This window comes from Talpa europaea (genome assembly GCF_964194135.1).
Source record: "Talpa europaea genome assembly, chromosome: 14".
Lineage (NCBI taxonomy): Eukaryota > Metazoa > Chordata > Mammalia > Eulipotyphla > Talpidae > Talpa > Talpa europaea.
In genome coordinates, this window is record NC_140082.1 from 81,494,218 (window position 1) to 81,515,714 (window position 21,497).

The 21,497-nt window shown below is 43.4% G+C and overlaps 1 protein-coding gene across 1 annotated transcript in view; it reads left to right on the plus strand.

Moving 5' to 3' along the window:
- Nucleotides 1-20,197, plus strand: part of CERS3 (ceramide synthase 3) — a gene marked incomplete at both ends in the record, with an annotated part of 60,660 nt that extends 40,463 nt beyond the window's left edge. The window contains 2 exons of the mRNA XM_084253056.1: nt 3,786-3,939; nt 20,030-20,197. Coding sequence (XP_084109182.1) covers nt 3,786-3,939; nt 20,030-20,197 — 322 coding nt within the window. The remainder of the gene's footprint in view (nt 1-3,785; nt 3,940-20,029) is intronic.
- Between the last annotated feature and the right edge of the window lie 1,300 nt (nt 20,198-21,497).

A 21,497-nucleotide genomic window follows, 5' to 3' on the forward strand; every position in this document is an offset into this window, starting at 1 on the left:
TACAACTTTTTGGTGTCGATGTCATCTAGCCCAGAAAAACCCATTGCTGTATATGTACCAACTGTGATTTATTTCAAAATCACCTTAACTCCAGTGATTGAAAAAGTGAAGATGTGAAGCAAAGCTACAGCAGAGGAGAGGCCAGGCTTTGCAGTCCAAGTGTGTCCAGGGGGACAGTCAAAGCCAAGGGCAGGAGCAGAGCTGTTCTTGGAATCCAGCAGAGTGGCCTCTCCATTTTCCTGGGAGAAGAGAGATTGCACTCAGCCTGCCTGCAGGTCAGGGTGCAGGTCTGGTGTTCACACACGTCCTGCATACATGACATGTGTGTTAGGGACAGGGCTGGTAAGGACAGAGGCATTTATTTAATCCTTCTTCCCACTACTCCGTCAACAAAAAAAGGGAAAGCGCTTTAGGCTGAGAGGGTGGACCGTCCTTTGGGGAGGCTGCAGCTCCGAGTCCCAACAGCTGAGTTTATTCTCCCCCTGCAAAGCGTTTCTTCCTTATTCCAAAGCAGCAATCCCAGCCCTCAGCTCCTCTGCTTCCAGCATTGCTCTGAGCATAGTTTAAGGAAAGCTCTCTTCCCGTGGGAGGAGGGTATGGTAAGAGCAGTCCTGGTCTCCGGGTGATAGTAGGAGTTACAGTGACCAGTTTCTGAGTGCTTGCTGTATGTGCTAAGCTCCAGTTTGCCCATCATTTTAATCCTACGAGGCAGGTGGTGGAATTTTCATTTTACAGAAGACACTGAAGCCCAGAGAAGCCAGGTGACTTCCTGAATGTCACAGGGGAGTCATGACTCCAGAGCCTGCCCTTGACCCCTTCTGTCTGCAGGGATCTCTGCAGGCATTTGTATTTTAATGGCCGCCTCTTCCATTTCTAGGACTCTATAGTTTGCAAACCTAGTTGTGTGAAGTGTGTGACCTTACCAACCTAATACATATATATATATATATATATATATTCACAAGAAGTAAAATACAAATGGAAATAGTATTATGTTTTAGATAAAAACTAACAAAATACAATGTTAGTCAAGATCTGAGGGATCTGTCTTTACAAACAGCTCTCAAAATGTCATGAAAATTTGAGAATAACTTATGATCAATCTATCAAATAAAGGACTGGGTAAATAAATCATGATATCCATCAGTGGATTTCTGTGCAGCTCTTATTTAGGGTGGTACACAGTAGGCTTTGGCCAACCATGACACACAGGTCAAATCCAGTCCACTGACTGTTCTTCTTAACAAAGGTTTATTGGCACACAGATGCTCCTATTAATCAGTGTATTGATTATGGCTGCTTTCCTACTACAATGGCAGAATTAAGTTGTTCCAACACAGACCAATTGGCCCAAAGGTCTGAAATATTTACTCTCTGTCCCTTTACAGAAAACTTTGCTGGTATATTTTGCTGGCAGAGTTTTAATTGACATGGAAAGCTTTCTGTAATACATACTATTGAAGGAAAAATAAAACAACAGGGTACAGAATCACATGCATAGTGTGGTCCATGTAACATAAAATTGTGTGATGATGGGGAAATACGTTTAAAGAGTATGTTTTTAAGAAAGATATGTTTATATGTTCACCAGAATATACAGGGTTATCTGTGAGTTGTGAGAAATTTAGGTAATTTTTGTTTAACTTCTTTATATTTTTCTGTATTTTCTAAGTTTCTTGGAAATATTTGCATAAGTAAAACAGATAAATGGACATTATCTTTATTACATAAAGTTCACAACTCATCTGAACAAAGATCTTGAACTGATAATTCACAAAGAGGAAACAGCTACTGAGCAGATATAGGAAGCCATCAAAAAATTGCAAATGATGCAAATCAAAATTGTTCCATTTGATAAATTAGATTTTAAACTCACTTGATGCTTGTTGGGATTTAATAAAACTCTTCTTTCATAAATTGCTGGTGGCCTTATAAATGATTGGAAAATATTTTGGCAAAGTTTTAGTAACTTTCTATAAACACTTTGAATTCATGCACTGTTATTGTATACCTTGAAATAGTACCCTCCCCTTCAATTTGGGAAAGACTATACACAAAAGGGTTGGAACAGCATGAAATTTTTTGATTTAAAGCTAGGAGGCATTGAACATAAAACCCCACAAAAGCTACTGTTACTACAGTAGCAAAAATCCCTCTAGGACAATACCAGGTGCTGATGAGAATGAGGAACAACTGGCATTCTCATGGCGGGAATGTAACACGGCACTCTGGAAAACAGGTTCTAGTTTCTTATTAATTAGGTGTACACTTGCCACGCGATACCCCATAATCTCATCCTAGTGCGTTTACTCTTAAGAAATGAAAACTATGTTCACACAAAGATGTGCACATGAATATTTATAGCATTCCTATTCATATATGTCAAAGCCTGGAAACAACTCAAATGCTTTCCAGTGGGCGAGGCGGTAACCGCGTGGTGTAGACAGGAGCGTGCTGTTGATAGGACGCCCAGGTGGGTGACTCTGAACCATCTCATCACAAGCACTATGCTGAGTGAAGAAGATGGTCTCAAAAGCCGACACCCCGTGTGATTCCATTTATAGGTCCTTCTTGAAAAGACAAAATTACAGCGTTGGAGAGCAGACAAGGGGTGGCCACGTATCCAGCGTGGGAGTGGGTGTGACTGAGGGTTAACGCAGGGGCCGTGGGTGACGGAACTGTCCCGAATCCTAGTGGGGTGGTGACTTCACAAACCTATCCGTACATTATAAAGCACAGACTTGCACTCCAGAACCAGTCAATTGTGTGGTATATTAATTTAAAATTAACAAAATTAAATGTTTTTCCCCATACAATTGCAATCCCCCCATTCGGACCCCAATTTGTATGGGGAATATAAAAATAAAATTTATTAATTAAAAAAAAATAAACAAAATTAAATGTATTACATTTTTAAAAAGCTGGAAGTTAACAAAAATTGCAATATTATTTGTTTCAGGTGATGATTCTGTGTACAATTTCCCTTCCCTTCCCAGGTTAATATGAATAGATTATATTTCTAATTGAAATAACATACTTATAAACAAACCTACTAAGTTGCTGCACTAGTATCATGGTGGTATGTGAAGTTGGGGAGAGACAGGTAGCCCTGTGTACTGATGATGGCTGATAGCACACTGCTTGTCTGGCATGTTGACAGCAGTTCAAATTATGTTCATGATTTGTTTATGAAATTAATAAAATATGGAGTTTATGTTTATAAAATTAATACATTTATGAAACTAAGATTGTATTTCACTTTAGAAGGTAGAAGTAATATTCGTATTACTCCTAATATGTTTATTCTTCTTTAAGCCTCTTATCTGGAAAATTTACCTTTGTAGAATTTCCTTTTCCCTTTGATGCTAAATACATAAATTTGTGTCACACGGCAATGATTAACCCATGTAATCATGCCTTATCCCACTTGTTCTACAAATTTTCTCTCCCACTCCTGGAAAGGTGAGTAGGACTCCTGTGTGGTCTTCTGTACGCAGAGGGAAACTGAGGTACAGAAACGCTGGAGTGGAGGCAGTGGGGCAACAAAAATCACATTTGCTTTAACTTTTCTCCCGGAGAAAAACTATATTTTTGTGTGTGTGCATGGCATGGCAATAATGCTAGAAAAGTTAATATTATGATATTGTTTTCTCTTGAGAATTTCCTGGACATCATTAGAAATGAAATAAATGGTGTGTGTCTTGGGGGGGAAAATATTTTATTTCTCACTGAAGATTCACAGGCACCTTGGCAGTAATGCTTCCCCTGTCTGCTTGGTTTTTCAGGATTCTGTACTGCACGCTGATTATGCCTCTGTTCTACCTGAAGCCTTTCTTTTCCTACATCTTCCTCAACCTACAGCTCATGGTCCTGCAAGTCCTTCACCTTTACTGGGGATATTTAATAGTGAAGATGCTCAAAAGATGTATATTCGCAAAGGTATGAACTGTTCAAGTCTTATTGCTCTTAACAAGCCGACTTTATTGGCAGGGTGAAGCAAGGCCCAGATGGCGGAATATTCTTGTGAGTTTATAATTAACTACAATTCTTTTATTCCTTGATTTAATTATTGCTAAAAATTTCTCTAAAATGTAGCTAGATTGCCCATTAAGTAGGTTTCTAATGTGCTTTTAAGTAATTGCTTTTATCTGGGGACAAGTTATTATCTTTAAATGTTTATCCAAAAATTGATTGCTGCTTATTAAAGAATGTCCTGGGACAAGCTTTCTGATGATAGTTGAGTGACATTTCAGTCTTTGTTTGCCTTTGCTGAGTGTTCAGTTTCACGTAATGCTTTCCTCCTGAGCCTCTCCCTATTCCCTGCTCAGTTTTTCAGAATATTGTCCATCGTCTGACTATACTTTTCTCTGAAAATATCTTCTTCATTTAATAATAACTAACAATGCAGTTTGTACAGTAGAAGTTTGTTTTGCTTTGTTTTGAATTCAGCTCTGGTCTTTAATTCTAGAACAGGGTCAGGGGAGAACTTCAGAAGTGAATGAGACAGGATAGCTACTCCTGGGGAAACAGCCCACTGTCGGGGCCTGGACCCACTCATCTACTAGCATCTTCCTGCAGTGCACAGGCTATTCTGTGCCAGAGAGAGTCCCAGGAAGTTGCTGTGGAAGAAGAGGTAAAAGAGAAAGTAGTTGGCTCATGGGGACCAGGGACAGTTTCACTGATTACATGGACTTTGACTTCAACCTTTAGGGCAAGTGAAAAAAAAAAAAAAATCAGACCACAACTCATTCTTTGGAAATCATACATTTAAGGGAGTTGTAATTAAAGATCATTGTAATCCTGGTAATTCAAGGTCACAGGTGACCCATTTTGGGGTGTTACCATCACTATATAACCCAGCACTTTATCAGCAGCAGCATGAGCTGTATGTAACAGGAATGGTGGTCATTTACCTGATAAATTCATATTTTGATCAACTTTCCAGTTGATTTTCCTACTTATGTAAAAGTGTCACAAAGAACATTGAAGAGTTGACAGATGAAATGGGCATTGTAAACCCGGCCCTTTGGGCCATCCCTTACTTCTAGATGCAGACAGATGTGTAGGACACTGAGTGACATCTGGATGAATCTCAAACCAAACCCTGAAAGGTTTTCTTTTGTTTTTTAACTAAATTACTGACTTGATCTTGTTTTCTTGAGCGTGAACTCTTTCCCTTGTTGGAATGCTAAGGAAAAAACTTTCATCAAATGGTTCTAGTTCATTAATTTCCTAAATCATTTTTCAATGATCTCTGCAAAAGCTATTTTTTCTCTAAGTGACTGATGACATTGAAGCAGGTGATAGAGAGCTAAGGATTCAAGCAGTTAAATCATCTGCACAGCCAGGGGTTGACATGAAGGTAGGGCAATGGCTGTCATCCCTTCAGGCCAAGCTGTCCTGGAGCTTCTGTCCCTAGGCAGAAACTGGTCCCTCGTCAACTGGTGAGTGACAATAATTATTGGCCTGGATGGGATCCAGGCAGAACAAAACTTGGAAGCCAGAAGGTACTCTTGTTTGGTTTCATCATGATTTTTATATTTCTGATCTCTAATGGGTTGTGCCAGGCCTGATTAAAAACCCAGCGGGTTGGGGAGCTGTGGACAGGAATTCCTGATTTCTCATGCTGTACTTTGGAAAAGCTGTTTCCAATTGCAATTTGACAGCAGTAGTGGGGGCCCCGCAGCCCTAGTCCTTGCCGTGTGTATGACTTCAGCTGGCTTGCGTGTGCTCGCTGTTCTCCATAGCAGTGGCAAAACTGGCTGTGAAATCAGCTTACTCCTCCAAAGCCATAAAGCCTCCTTTTAAAGAATGCTATTTGAAGGCATACTTGGTTGCATTGCAAAGGGGGAGGAGCGGGCTCGAAGCTGGAGTTGAAATTCTTAGCGGAACAACAAGTCCATTTTCAACTCCATTTCAAAAAATCTTCAGCATTTATACACACCTCAATTGTTACTAAGTGACTAATTCTTGAATCTTTAAAAAATGGATTTTTCTAAAGAAGTTCATCTGATAAAGCTAAATTTTCAGATCTTTCAAATCTTTTTTTTTTAAAGATTTATTTATTTATTTATACAAGCACTGGGTACAGTCAGAAGCGCGGGAGGGTGAGAGAACCCACCAGAGCCAGAGCGGGGAACAGAACAGGCAGACTGATGAAGAAATACTCAGGTGAGGGGAGCAGCGGGCGGCAGGAGAGGTCTGTGCGCCACGTGGGGCCCTGGCCGGTGGCCGGGGATCGAACTGGCACTGCAGAGGCTGCGGGCAACTTCGCAGCCCAGTGCTCAACCGCTGGGCCACCAGGGGAGGCCCTCTTTCAAATCTTTTAACAAAGGTTGAGGGTTTATCCCTTTAAGCGCTTTATAATAGATAGTCCTTTAGAAGTAATTTTGAATATGCAAATTAAGAAATAATTTGGGGAAGCAAAGCACCCTGTTTTGGGTGGAAAGTTACAAAATAGTTTATTAATCTTTTAATGGTCTTCAGTAAATCACAAGAGAGACTGGAAAAAAGTGATTATACTTCTTAAAAATAGCAATATGGTAATATTTGCATCTTATTTGCCCTAAACAATAGGGTTGTTGCATGCATAACAATAGGGCTGTTGCATGCATAATGAACACCTTCCACCATTTGTTTCTGCAGTTGAATATCTTAAAATATCAGTGTAACTTCAGGACACTCACATGTGGACCATGGTTAGCAGGCCTCTTGCAGCTTGAGAACAAGACTTGGCTCCTATAAAATGGGGTTTTGGGGATGAACCACCAGCCCACACATCACATAGGGAGGCATGATGGGCTGACATGTTCTTCTTGTCATTCTCCTTGCAAACACAAAAAGAGCTTTCAGAGGAAATTAGAAGGAGCACAGCCTGCTTTTGTTTAATATTACTTAAGAGAACTTGATCATCTTTAAGCTTTTACTTTCTTCTTTCTAAATATCCTACTGGGTGCTGGCCAACTCAAGCATGTCTCTGAAACATCCTAGTCTGGTCCAGAGCCAGGACTCAGGGGGAGGAGGTGCAGCGAGCAGCCATTGAAGCCTGGATGGAGAAACTAGTCCCTTGGCAACCTGCCCCAGCCATCTGCACGCGGCAGGCAGGCAGAGCCTCTTAAGTTCACAGACTGACACTTTCAATGCCCTGACCTATTTCAGTTAGAGAGGGACCTTCTAATAAATGTGAGGAAACTGAGGCTTCCACCAAATTCACACAGTCATTTCATGGCAAAGCAGAAACCGGAACCCGAGTCTCTTAACTTGTAATACTTCATCTTATCTAATTATTTTTTATTCACATGGAAGGCAGAAAATTAATAACTAGAGAATTAATTTTAAAGACTTCTTTGGAGTAAAAAACAGTGACTACATAAACAGAGTAATTCATAGATTAAAACCCAGCACAAAGCCTTCAACTTATTTTTTAATTTTTTTAAAAGCACATGAATATGTTTTGTGATTTTTTTTTTAAATCCCAAATCACTTCTAGGTAAAGCAATTAGAGTCGTAGCTCTGTATACAGGTTCTATGTAGATTCAAACCCAGCTCTCACATGTACTGGCTGTGTAATGTCAGGGTCGTGACTCCTGTGCATCGCCTCTGCTTCCTCAAAGTGATCTGGGGGTGATGCTATACCTGCCTTGTAAAATCAACCCTTGGAAGAATGTCTGGCACGTAGTAAGCTTGTGGTGGGGGTCAGCTGCCATCACCATAGCCATGTTCCCATTTTACTCAGTTCTTTGCACCAATTCGCAGAGTGCAGGTGAACCCCCAGGAGCCTGGCGGTCAGCTGTCCGTGGAGTCCCCCCTTCTCCTGCTTGGACAGCCCTGCAGCCCCGGGCAGGCATCACAGTCCTTCACTTGCCGCCAAGGGCTCCACTGAGTGTTTTCTAAGCTGTGTCCTGCCAGTTGACTTTTGTGACTCACATTCTGGATGATCCTTTTTGACTTTCTCAGATATCAGCGCCTTAGGGAAGAAATACAAAATCTGTAGAAGCTTCCAAATCTCTTTTGGTAGTAGATAATAGTGGATGTAAAAGCTTTCCTTTGCTGAACAAAATCTCTTAAAAAATACCACAAGACTGATGATTGAAACAGGGTGTTACAGATGCTCTCAGTTTATGTCTCCGTGTCTTGACTGTCTGTCTATGCAGATTAGCCACCTCAGCAAACGATCCAAAAAACAACAGTGGAATTTGTAAACTTATAATAATGCACAAAGTTGCGTGGCTCAAAGAATTTCAAATTTAAATATTCTCCCATACTGTACTTTCAGCTCAGCAACAAAAATAGAGAATCCCATAGACTGTGGGAGCTGAGACTATGAAGTGTCTGCCAGGACACTGGGACCCCTCTTCAGGCCTCACTGCTCACCAAGTCATGGTCACTATGGATAAAGGAAGAGGGCGACAAAGATTAAAGAAGTTATGTGACTTGCCCAAGGTCACACAGGAGGGGGACTCACCCCATAGCCCTGGGACAGCAGAGCCCTGAGTCTGTGTCTGTCTCCCCAGTAGTGCTGTGTGTGTGAACATGTCCTCAGAGCATCGTGAATGAATGTGTGTGAGTGTGTGTGTGTGTGTGAGTTGTGGGAATGGGGTGCTATGTGTATTCCTGTATGAAATTAGCATGACCTCTTAAGTTCTCACCAATTTCAGTCCTTTGACTTTGCTCAGTGACCTGTGCTACCATGACCTTACAAGTACTCAGTGAATTCCAGCTCTTCATAGAGGTGCTATTTTTTTTTAAAGATTGATTGATTGATACAAGCACTGGGTACAGTCAGAAGCACGGGAGGGTGAGAGAATTCACCAGAGCCAGAGCGGGGAGCAGAACGGGCAGACTGACGAAATACACTGCTGAAGGGAGCAGCAGGTGGCAGGAGAGGTCTGCGCGCCATGTGGGACCCTCTCCGGCGGCCGGGAATCGAACTGGCGTGGCAGAGGCCGCGGGCAGCTTCGCAGCCCAGTGCTCAACCGCTGCGCCACCAGGGGAGGCCCTTCATAGAGGTGCTATTTAGATAGTCTCATTGAGGAATCCCCATTAGGGGATTCTGTGACATGAAGCAAGCATAAACTGGAGTTTGGGTATACTTCACAGGGTGCGTTGTGTTAAGGAGTCTAAGTAGCACAGGCAATTATCATGTAGCTCTAAGATCGGAAAGAAAGATAATGTACCAGGGTGCAAGGCAGGGCTGTGAGTAAACTGGCCCCTTCTTGCTCCTCCTGCCATCTGAGGACTCCCCTCGCTCTGCCCTTGCCTGAGAGACCCTCTAACAGACCCAGGGGCACAGCAAGGACTGAGATAAACGCTCGGGAGAACACCCAGCCTCACCTTCATGCTTTGAGATGGAAGTAGCACAAAACTGGAGGAAGGGGTTCACCTGCCAAATGGGGAAACGAGGCTCCGAGGGACAAAGGAACGGGGCTGCCCTCGGCCGTGAGGACCAGGACCGGAACCAGCGGGTGCGTTTCCTGTCAAGTATTTTCTCCCTACGCTGGGACAACCGTACCAGGCATTTTCTTCTACTGGGATGTTCGTTACCTTTTTACGGTCTCCCTGGGCATCTCCTGTTGCTTTTGTCTGACCTGCTGTCCCTTCCTGTACATATATCCCTGTGACTACCCACCCTGGCCCACAGCACTTTTTCTGTGGCTGACAACAGCACATCCTTCCATCTCTTAATCCCGAACAAACTGACCTCAGATGCAGGAAGATTATATTCGGAATTTTAAATAAGTAAAACAAGATTTTATTTCCGTTTTCTTCCACCCACCCTGTGCTCCTTGGAAAGCTGTGCAGAGAGCAGCTGGACGCCAGCAGCTGAGTGAGGCCTATTGCTCTGGGAGATTCAGTGGCAAGGGGGGTCTGTTTACGACGGCCGCCCCGCATCTCTGCAACTGCCTATCAGTGATTTACTCATGTGAGTGATTTTCCACACCTGCTGTGTCATCTGTCAGCTCCCTTGGGGTCCCCTGACGTTCCTTCTCTTACCTGACTTCTGGCAGGGGCCTTCAAGACTCTGGTTCCTGGAGTGCCGGTCTCTCAGGCCATTCAAGGGCAGGAAGGTGAGGACAGCCTTTATGAAGTGAGACCCCCCCCCCCAAGGCACCGGCACTTTTCAAGGTGTGAGCAGTGGGTCCTCAGGTCTTGTCTCTCTTTCCTCTGTTCTGAGCCAATGGTCAGATCTTGCTAGGCTGGAAACAAGGGAGATGTGAGGCTGGGTGGGGGAAGTCCAGCAAGAAAGAGTTCAAATAAGCTCTGGCGTCTCCTGCCCGTGCTTTAAAGAATCATTTCATTCACAGAAACGGAGTGGATTCTCATATATCCCAGAAAAGACCCAGGTATCTCCATTTCATTAGCAGAGAACAGACACACACGCTTCCACTTACGCTCGCAGACACACAGATGTCTCACATGAAATTTTATTTCTGTTTCTGTATCTGCCTGGACAAGTGGACACATGCAATTCACAGCTTCTTAATGAATCTGCACATTCGTCCCAGAGTGTGAAAGTTTTAGTAATGGGCTCTTGGACCAGAGAGACTGGTAAAGGCAGGTGTGAGGGGAGAGGTGCCCCAGTCAGCACCTCCCCTGCTCATTGCCACAGTTTTCCATGGCCGCACCCTCCCCACCCCGCTGCAGAAGTCTCGGAAGAGACCACCAGGTAACAGAAGAGAGACAACCTGATTCCTGAAAACTCATTCAGTTTGTAGGTATGTGTAATGTATACCAGTCCTTCAAAGGTTTTCATTTTGATTTTTCATGTGGGCTTTAGTGCCCAAATGATTACAATGCAGACCGCTTTACCCGTGCTTTGTTTGGGGAATAGGAGGTGTGCCATCTGCGGAGCTCTGGACTCTCGGGGCTCTTTTCTGCAAGTGGTGCCTCTTTGTCACATGTCACAGAACCAGGAGATGCTGGGGAGAGTGTCCCGGGCACTGTTACATTCCCAGGGCTCCACAGCCCATGCTGCACAGCGCCCCGCAGGTGGTTGGCTGGGCTCGGGCCTCGATGACTTTGGGCAGTCTGGGCCTGTGTGTGCGCACCTGTGACATTTTCAGTGTGGAATCTGGGGTCATATCTTTTCAGGGAATGGACTGGCTCTCCTCACCCACTTAGATGGATTGCGACCTCTGATCCCGGCTCCTCAGCCCTCCCCTGAAGCCTCCTCTCTGGGGCGAGAACTGAGTCAGAGCTGGTCCTCCTTAGTAGCTACAAGGTGACTACTGTTGTGGTTTTATAGATGCCTCAAAGTCTAACTGCACCCCCAAAATCTCCCTTACCCACCTATCTGGGTGTGAGATGTTATGAGAATATGAAGAAATTCCATCCTCTGGAGACCCCAGGGTCTTAGCCAGGAAAGAGTCATGGCAGGAGACGAAGCTCAATGAAAGTGTAGAGGGACCGGAAGTGAGCTCTGCTTACTTTGAGGCGTTCCTACCTTTGTTTCTTCCCTTTGTCAATTACGTGTGTGTGTGTGTGTGTGTAAGCGTGCTAGAGCAGGAGGATATGGGGCCACTCTAGGTTCTGTACCTGTGAGGTGGTGAAGGGGGTGGGGTTTGCAGTTTTAAAGGAACTCAGGAATATTCTACAGAAACCAGTTCATGGGAAGCCATGATTATTTTGCCTCATATATATTTTCATCAGGGAGGATTATAATCATATTAAAGCTAATATAGAGTAAGGGATACCCTTATACCCAGAACATCTCCCAGGATTCCCACCTTTTATTTCAGATCAACTTGTTACATTCTAGCTATGTTAACCACAATGGGCTAGAATTTATAAGAAAAATATCAACAGCCAGGTCTTATTCAGGCCAATGGCAGGACCAGGCACAGATGTTTTTGACAGTCTTGTTCCTCAACCTAAGTAATTGAAATCTGCCTGTCAGGTTAGGAGTCACAAGATGAAGTGGAGAAAACCGTCTGTGTGTCCTCTGCACTACTGGACCAGCGTCCACAGACACCCCTCCCGTGGACACCCTCCCCATTACTTGGCCTGACTTTGAAAAGCAGAGATAGCTGCAGTTTACCCCACATTTGTGGAGTTTGTTGAAGTGACCTCCACAAATATTTCATCTTGCAGATATTAACAAGATCAATAAACTTTCATGCTACATAGGGGTTTTATGTTAGGGGAAAAGATCTTATAAATGAAAATACAGACTGTCGAAGCACACGTTGTGAGCCTTCCCTTTGTAGAAAAAAAGGAAGTCTTTAAATAGAACATTTCCGTGGAAAATTAAAGCATGAATCATTTTAGAAGATATTTACTGATTATTTTGAAACGACGACCAATGTAAAGTGAGACAAACTTGTAATTTTATATTGCTTCCCGCACTATAGAGACTCATGACAATTAGAGATGAAATCCAAATTATTTGAAGTGGAATTTCAAAATTGGCAAGACCTATAGGTGATTCTTTGCTTCAACATCATTTTATAGAAAGCAGCAATCTAGAAAGTTCTGGCCTAACACAAAGTCTGTTCACCACAGGGTGAGCCCTGCCTGTCAGCCTCAGTGTCCCCAGAGCCTGGTAGAAATGCATTCTGGTCACTGGAGACCCGAAGGAGATTCTGAGAGCGCATCTGTATTTTATCAGGGACTCTAGGTGATTCATAGGCACATTACAACTGGAGAAGCACTGGTGTAGAAAATTCATATTCCAGATTACTGAAAGGAAATGTCCTTGTTTAGCCAGGTTTCATAGACTCCAATTTAAATTCAGTGCAACTCCTTATGGCAAGAGGGAGAGAAAAACTCATTGTTTTTATTTCCTATGGCCTTGTTAACTTGGATAATAACAACTAATAGAACAAAAAAAGAATGTATTTTGATAATAGTTCAGAAAATTGAGCTCTTTGGATGTACTTTTTTTCATACAGTTACAACTAAAAGTTTACTTTCAAAACAGCCTAAAATGCTTATTATATTGTTCTTTGTTTCATTGCCAACTGTGGATTTAGACTCCGAGCATTCAGAAAGCAGTGGGACGTTATGAGTCATTCACGACCTCCTGGGCTTTCGACATTACTGTAAAGCCACAGATTCCCAGGCATAGAGTTTAGTTAAGGCATTTCAAAAACACAACTGTACTTTTTATTGAAGCCATAGTTGCAGATGTCATTCCCAGAGGTGTAGGAAAATGCTGTGGCAGAAGTTATGCTCTTACTTAAAATGAGTTTTCTCCTATTGGCATTAGTACATTTGTTGTCCTCATTGTTAAAGTTTATTTTGTTTGGTAATTCTTGCAATGATTTTCATGGAACACAGATCAGGGCCAGATACTTCACTAATAGGCAAATCACATATAATTGATAAAGATGATTAATTTTGCAATTTGAAAAACAAAGACAAAAAAAAATACCTGAAAAATAAAACCCAGATATCAGGGTATGACTTTCAATTTATTGAAATTTTTTGTTTTCATGAAATTTTTTGTTGTTGTTGGAGATGAAGTTGGCAAATTGTGTGTTAATTGTCCAGCATGATAAATTGGGAATATTTGCATAGGGCACACAGGATGGGAGGAGTTGCGGTGCTATGTCATATCAGGATCGGCTGTTAAGGAAGCGACAATATTTACTTTGCATATTCCTGTTTGGTTAACTATCTTTAAATGTTTGGAAAATTTACCAGTGTTTGAAGGAAGTACAAAGACTCCTTTTGGACAGGGAGGCCAATTCAGCACTGTTGTATGCTGGGAACTGGGTAATGAACTCCTGCAGGGGTATAGGCAGGAATATGTGCATCATTTCTCAGTTATAAAGATCATAGAGTACCAAAGAGACACTGGATTTGATGAGCTTAAGTCCCTTCCAAATCTGGAGGCCTTTGGGTGCCTCTTCTATATCACAAACGCTGCCACTCCAAGGCCAGCAGCCTCTGGCATTTCTCACCAGTTCCCAAGTGCTGCCTCCCTGGTGTGCCACCTGTGACCACACGGGCTTCAGCCAAGTGTTTCCATGCAGAACAGAAGACACTGGTATATACAAACCAGCCCCCATAAGAGCAGACATTTTCTGCAGACAGATGCCTGGTCTGTTTTGCTCACCTGTGTGTTCCCAGCACCTCGAACACTGCCACACAGTGGCCTCTGGTTAAACGTAAAGTAAATTTGAACTTTTGACCATGAACTTGTGAGATGAGATCTGTAATCTGGTCCGTGCTTACTCTCTGGTTTCATCCTAGTCTTGCTCCATCTCACCATGTTGTAGCTGCACTGGCCTTTCGCATTGCTGAGCCTGCCGAGACGTCCTCATCTCAGAGCCATTGCACACGCTGTTTCTTCTTGAGATGTCCTTTTCCCCAGTCTTCTCAGCCACTCCTGCTTAGCCTTCATATTACACTTTTGAGTTCCACTTCCTTTCAGGGCCTTTCTGGCCTCACCCCCCATCTAAGTGAGATCCCCAAATTATACATCATGGTGTCCTCTATTTCATAATATTTATATGTTTATTGTTAGTGTTTCATCCCTTGGGGTTTGTCTCTTTCAATAGACTTAAGTTATTTTAGGACAGAGACCATAATGTCCTTGATGTCTTACACAATGCATAGGACTTAAGAAATATTTTTCAACCAGTAATTGTCAGCTGGGACAGCTTTGCCTACCAGGGAGGTTTAGCAATCTCTGGAGACTCTTTTGGTTGTCACAACAGTAAGCTAGGGGGCTGAGGTGGGTGACACTGCTGTGCCTCCTCCCAGGACAGAGTGGCCTGGCCCTCGGTGTCTGCATGTCCAGGCTGAGACCACTGGTCTTTCTCTTTTGGTTGATTTCTCTTTGTTGCTGGTGTTGTTCCTAAATAATTTCTTGCTTTCCTGCCTACCTCTGTCATCCTGCCCAGGGAAGTCAGGTTCATGTAACGAGCTCTGGCAGGAGCGAGGCTGTGAGCCCAGCAGAGGGATGAGCCGCGAGATCCTGGCTGCTGAAGGCCAGATCCAACTGCCGCGAGCCTAAGGTGCTGGAGCCTCTTGAGGCCGGCACCTTCGTCCTCTGGATTCAGAGCCAACAGCTTCCATGAGACAAGTCCTAATACCCCAGGACACCCTAAAGAGTGGGGGAAGTAAGGGGTGCTGGTGTGTAAAGAACACCAAACAGAATGGAAGAGGAAGATAAGAAATTAATCTGGCTCATACCAAAAGAAGGCTCACTGTCGCCCGTGCAGGCAGCCTCAGCCTTTCATCCCAGCAGGCCGGCAGGGTTCCAGAAAACACTGTGACTTGAATGTTAATAAATATGTAGATCCCTTATTCCCCTAGAACAAGCTCAATTTGCTTTTTTATTTTCTGTTCTGTCTGAGAATAAATGTATTAAAACCATGCAGGAATCTACCCCCCGCCACACACACACACACACACACCTCCAAGTCTCCATATGGTCTGCGGCCTCTTAGCGGTGAGGATGCTGAAGGAGGATTCTTGGGGTGAAGGGGAGCTTTCTCCAGGACCAGTTCACTTCTCAGTCAAAGCAGCCTTTCAAGCCCTGAAGAAAAGGGCAGGCAGATGATAGTCTGCTTTTCTGGAGCAATAATTAGTCTTTCTTTAATTCAAATTTCCCTTTCTTCCCTACAAAAAATCTTTTGAGGAAGGTAAAGGAGGCCCAAGAAGCACGGTCCTTGAAAGCAAACATCAGCCAAGCAAGACCCTTTCCTGAATGGCCCTGCCTGCAGGGGGCGCGCGTCCCACCCAGCTCCCTGCCCAGTGGGGACAGTGCCTTTCTCTGTGGCCTCTTAAGCCACCAAGTTTGTTCCTCAGTGTTTACAAAGGGCCTTGCTCATTTTGAGACCCTTTCTGTGTTGTTGTAGATAAGAGGCGAACATACAGAGACGAGCTCATGAAGCTCTTCTGTGACTGATCTGGCAAAACAGTATACCTTGGTTTTTTAAAAGCCATGTTTGCATGAAGATTGTGCACAGAGGAGGTGTTTGGCTACATTTTACAAGAAAGTCTCCCCAGATGGTCAATTTTAGTCTTTGGGTCACAAAAAGGAAACTGTAACTGGTGTGGTTACGGATGTCATCTTGAAAAATGGTGTGTGGGGAACTTCCACAGATCTTTTTTCTTTTCCAGGTTGGGTTTAATAGAGATGTTTGTGAACTGGCTTAGAGCATGAGGGGTCATGTCCCGCACTGGCCTTGGCAGAGCTTGAGTTCCAGTCCTGTTTTAATAATTCATATCATCTCTTACCTTTTGAATTGAAGGCTGGTCTGCAGCAGTTCCATCTTTCTCCCCCAGGGACAGTGTTATTTTGGAGGCGTTTTCCTCACAAAAGTACTCAGAAAACAGCAGGAAGAGGAGAAACACATAACTCTTAATTAAGAACTGTCCAGGAAGGAGTGTCTGCATGAAAAAAAAAAAACAGAAAACATGCTAATTACCAACAGTGACAATATCCTCACAACCAAAACACCCACAAGAGTAATATTTCACTTAGCAGATGTGTTTTTTTTGGAAAGCCATGTTGCTTGTTTTCCAAAATGAAATAGTTTTATGTTGTATTTTATTTTTTTAATATTTTTAAAATATTTATTTATTTATTTATACAAGCACTGGGTACAGTCAGAAGCGCGGGAGGGTAAGAGAATTCACCAGAGCCAGAGCGGGGAACAGAACGGGCAGACTGATGAAATTCACTGCTGAGGGGAGCAGCGGGCGGCAGGAGAGGTCTGCGCACCATGTGGGACCCTCGCTGGTGGCCCGAGATCGAACCGGCGCTGTAGAGGCTGCAGGCAGCTTTGCAGCCCAATGCTCAACCGCTGCACCATCAGGGGAGGCCCTATGTTGTATTTTAAAACTTATCATTGGTAACACTGACTCTCCCTGTTGGTGTACACCTCTGAGAATTTGCACACAGGTAACCAACGCCACAGCCCGGTACAGCACAGTTCTGTAACCCCAGATAACTCCCTACCACCCCAGTCCTGGCAACCACTTAGCTGTTCTCAGACCCTGTAAATTTATTAATTCCATGTAAGTGATATTAATATATCATCGAGGAGGAAACCTTTGGAAACTAACTTTCTCCACTCAGCAGAATTCTCATTGGTGGAATCATTGTGGAATCTGTAGGTCAATTTGAGGTTAATTGACTTTTTCACTATGTTGACTTTTTTAACCCAAGAACGTAGTAGAAGATGCCTCCAGTTATTTCAGTTTTTGTTATCTTTTCTCAGAATCGTGTCAGTTTTTTTTTTTTAAAGATTTATTTATTTATGCAAGCACTGGGTACAGTCAGAAGCACGGGAGGGTGAGCGAATTCACCAGAGCCAGAGCAGGGAACAGAACAGGCAGACCTACGAAATACACTGCTGAGGGGAGCAGCGGGCGGCAGGAGAGGTCTGCGCACCATGTGGGACCCTCGCCAGCAGCCGGGGATCGAACTGGCACTGCAGAGGCTGCGGGCAGCTTCTCAGCCCAGCGCTCAACTGCTGCACCACCAGGGGAGGCCCAGAATCATGTCAGTTTTACACACAAATCCTAAAGATGTTTCTTAGGATTTTATTATGTAAGACTATGATAGATGTTACTGATTCTAAAATTTTCATTTTCGTTGGTTATTGCTGGTAGTAGTAGTTTTCAGTGGTGGCTGAAAAAAACTGCTACCCAGTTGGTAGCTTAAAACAACAGGAGTTGATTCTCTCACAGGTCTGGAGTCAATGGTGTGGCAGGACTGTGTTCCTCCAGAAGTTCTGGAGGGGATTTTGTTTTCCCCTCTTCCAACTTCGGCTGACTGCCATCATGCCTTAGCTCATGCCTCACTCCCCCCGCGTCTTGTCTCCATATTGCCGCTCACCTGAGTGTCAGATCGTCCTTTGCCTCCCTGTCATAAAGACACCTGTGGTGGCATTGATGCCCACCTGCGTGATCCAGGACAGCCTTCTCATCCCAAAGTGATTAACTTAATCTCATCTATAAAAATTTGACCACATTAGGTAATATTTACAAGTTCTAGGGATTAGGACCTGCTATCTATCTTTGAGGGTGACTTTTCAGCCCACTGCAGTAGTGCCTAGAAATCAAGACTGTGTGTGTGTTTGGGGGGGGGGGGTTGACCTTATATCCTACAACTTGAGTGCTAGACTTGTTTATTAATTCTAGGAGGTTATTTTTGTAGATTCTCAGGATTTTTTACATAGATAATCATGTCATCTGTAAATAGGGACACTTTTATTTTTTTATTGCCAATCTAAGATTTTCTTTTTCTTTCTTTCTTTCCTTTCTTTTCTTTCTTTTCTTTTTTCCCTGATTACTTCTAACACAGTGTGGAACAGGAGTGGTAACAAAGGAAATCCTTGCCTAGTTCCTAATCTTAGTGGGGAGTCTTCAGTCATTCACTGTTAAGTATAATATTAGCTTTTATTTCTGCCTTGCTGAGAAGTATTTGTTTCTTTTGATTAGCATGAATGGATATTAAATTTTTCACATCAATTTTCTGCATTGATTAATGTAATCATTGATTTTTCCTTCTTTAGATTACTAATATGATACATTACATTCACAGATTTCCAAATATCAAACAAGCCTTGTACTAATGGGACAAATCCCACTTCATTGTGGGATTCTATTTTTATACATTGTTGGTTTTGATTTGGAACATTTTGTTGGGGATTTTTATGCCTGTGTTCACTAGAGATTTTGGTCTGTCATTGCCTTTTCTTATGCGGCCTTCTGTCTGTTTTGGGTATCATGGTAATTCTGGCCTCATAAAATAATTTAGGAAATACTCCCTTTGACTTTCTGGAAGAGATTATGGGGATTTGATGTTGTTTCTTCTGTATATGTTTCATAGAATTTGCTAGTGAAATGTGGGCCTCTTGATGTTCCTTTTCAGAAGATTTGTAATAAATTAATTTTGGTCCTAGTTATCTGATAATTCCGGTTACCTATTTCATCTTGGGTGAGTCTTCATAGTGTGCATTTTTTTTTGAGGAATTGATCCCTTTCAATTAAGCTGTCAAGTGCATCATGGGCTTTTTCTGGGTGTTCTGTTACTGTAGGGTGGCTGGTCACATCACCTTTTCCTTTTCTTGTAATTCGTGTGTCCCTCTTGTTTTCCTTGTCAGTCTTGCTAGCGATTCATCAAATTCATGGCTCTTTTAAAGAATCAGCTTTTGTTTTTATTTTCTTTCTGTTTTCAATTTCATTGATTTCTTAGCTTTTTATTTTCTTTCACTTGCTTGCTTTAGATTTATTCTGTTATTCTTTTCTGGTTTCTTAAGGTAGAAGCTCAAATCATTTGAAACCTTTCTTCCTTTCTAATGTAAACATTTAATGCTATAATTGTCCTTATAAAGGCTATTTTAGCTACATTGGACACATTTTGATATGTTGTGTTTTCATTATAAGTTATTGTTTATTATGTTTAATGAGGGAGGGTTGATTTGCAACACTGTAAATGTTTTAAGATATATGTTGGTTTACACCGATACAAATGTATATTATCACATCCTGTGTTTTCATTTCAGTTCAAATCTTTTCTGATATCCATTCACAGATTTCCAAATATCAAACAAGCCTTGTACTAATGGGACAAATCCCACTTCATTGGATTTGTGAAATCCTCTTTGATCCATTGATTATTTATGTGTTGTTTAATTTCCAAATATTTTGAGATTGATTTCTAGTTTAATTTCATTGTGATCTAAAATGTACTTTTCTATAATTTCAATTCCTTATGTTTGTTAAGGTTTGTTTTATGTTCTGTATTGCTGAATGGGTTTTCTTTAAAGGGAGCCATATTGTTGAACTGGAATTTTTTTTAAAGATTTATTTATTTATACAAGAACTGGGGTACAGGTCAGAGGCGTGGGAGGGTGAGAGAATTAACCAGAGGCAGAGCAGGGAGCAGAACAGGCAAATGGACCGAAGACTTTGCTGAGGGGAGCAGCAGGTAAGACAGGAGAGGTCTGCCGCACAATGTGGGTATCTCCCTAGCCGGCCAGGAATCAAACCCGCGCTGCAGAGGCTTCTTTGCATTCCAGCCTCTGAAGTTTGTCACTCACAACCCCGTCTCCCCTTTGTCTAGAGCATACAGGATGTGCGGAGTGATGATGAGGACGAGGATGAGGATGAAGAAGAGGAAGAGGAGGGAGCAGAGGAGGAAGAGGCTGCCAAAGGCAATGAGAAAGACTGTGTGAAGAATGGCCTGGGGGCCAACAGGCACCTCATTCCCAACGGGCAGCATGGCCGCTAGCAGGGAGTCCCGTTGTTCCCGGAGCCAGGGCACTGATGGGCTGCTGGACGCCAGAAACGTCCCCCACCCTCTTCCTGTGGCCACAGGACCCACAGAGAACCTCGATTCTGTTTGCCCTTCTTTCTAACCACGTTCCCCGCCCCCCCAATATGTATTTAACAAAATGTTGTTAATTTGTGTTAAAATGTTAAATATAAGCATCCCGGTGGACTTTACTGCAGTAGTACTCAGGCTGGTCAAAGATTTCAAAGGTTTCTCCAGAGGACTGTTTCAGTCCTGGTTGTGTTCACGCGTGCAGTAGAGACAGTCGACTCCTTCAGGAGCTCGCTGTGAGGCAGACCCTTCATCTTCCCTCCGTGCCACCCTCAGGACAGGTTGAGAGCTTGAGTCAACCCCTTTTTCCAGGGGTGCCACGGAGAGCAACTTGTCTCCTGAAAATGAGTTAGAGGTGGCAGCGAAACGGTGGCAGAAGGACCAAGCCAAGGGACCAGGCTTCCGAGGCTCATGGGCCACTTTCTGCCATGGGGATTTATTTAAACCTTCCAGGCTGTGGTGCTTCATCTCTCTAATGGGAATGTTTGGTACCTGCCCTGCCTACCTCACAGGGTTAGAGTAAGGGTCAAATGGGATGATAATAGAAGTGAAAGTGTGTAGTCACCGGTGGTGTTCTTGTTAACTGACCCCCTTTTCACTAGAATTCCACCTCTGGGAGGGAGAAATGTGCTTAAACTTTAGCACTGGATGTCTGAACCAAAGATGCAATCTTTAAAAATTCCTTATAAATGTGTTTGGAGATACCTGGAAATAGAAATGCCCAGAAAAGACTCCCCCAGGGTTATTCTCGAATGCCCTGGAATTCTCCTCTCTTGGGCACCATAGCTAAGGGGGGAGTCTGGGCTCCTTCCCTCTTGTCTCTGTTGATGACTTACTTTATGCCTCTGTAAGAGGAAAGCTTCCCTGATGCTCCCTGAACCCTCCCTCAGGCCAGCAAAGGCCTGGTCTACCTGGGTGTTGGGGTGGTGGGACCTAGGTCAGGCTGCTCAACCTTCCATGGCAGCCAGGATGCTGAGCCTTTGGAGCATGACATGCACATGAGCTCCTGACCAAAAGGAAATCTTGGAAACAGAAAGAGCATGCTGCACTCTTTCACCTCCCCCGTCTAATCCGATCACACTGCATAACCAAAAGCCTGAACAACCATCGCCAAAAGGCCAGAAATACCCCTGAGAACTGTGGAGGGTCAGGTGCTAGCAGCAGCAGCAGCTCCTGGGGCAGCCACCTAACTCTTGGGCCGGGTGAG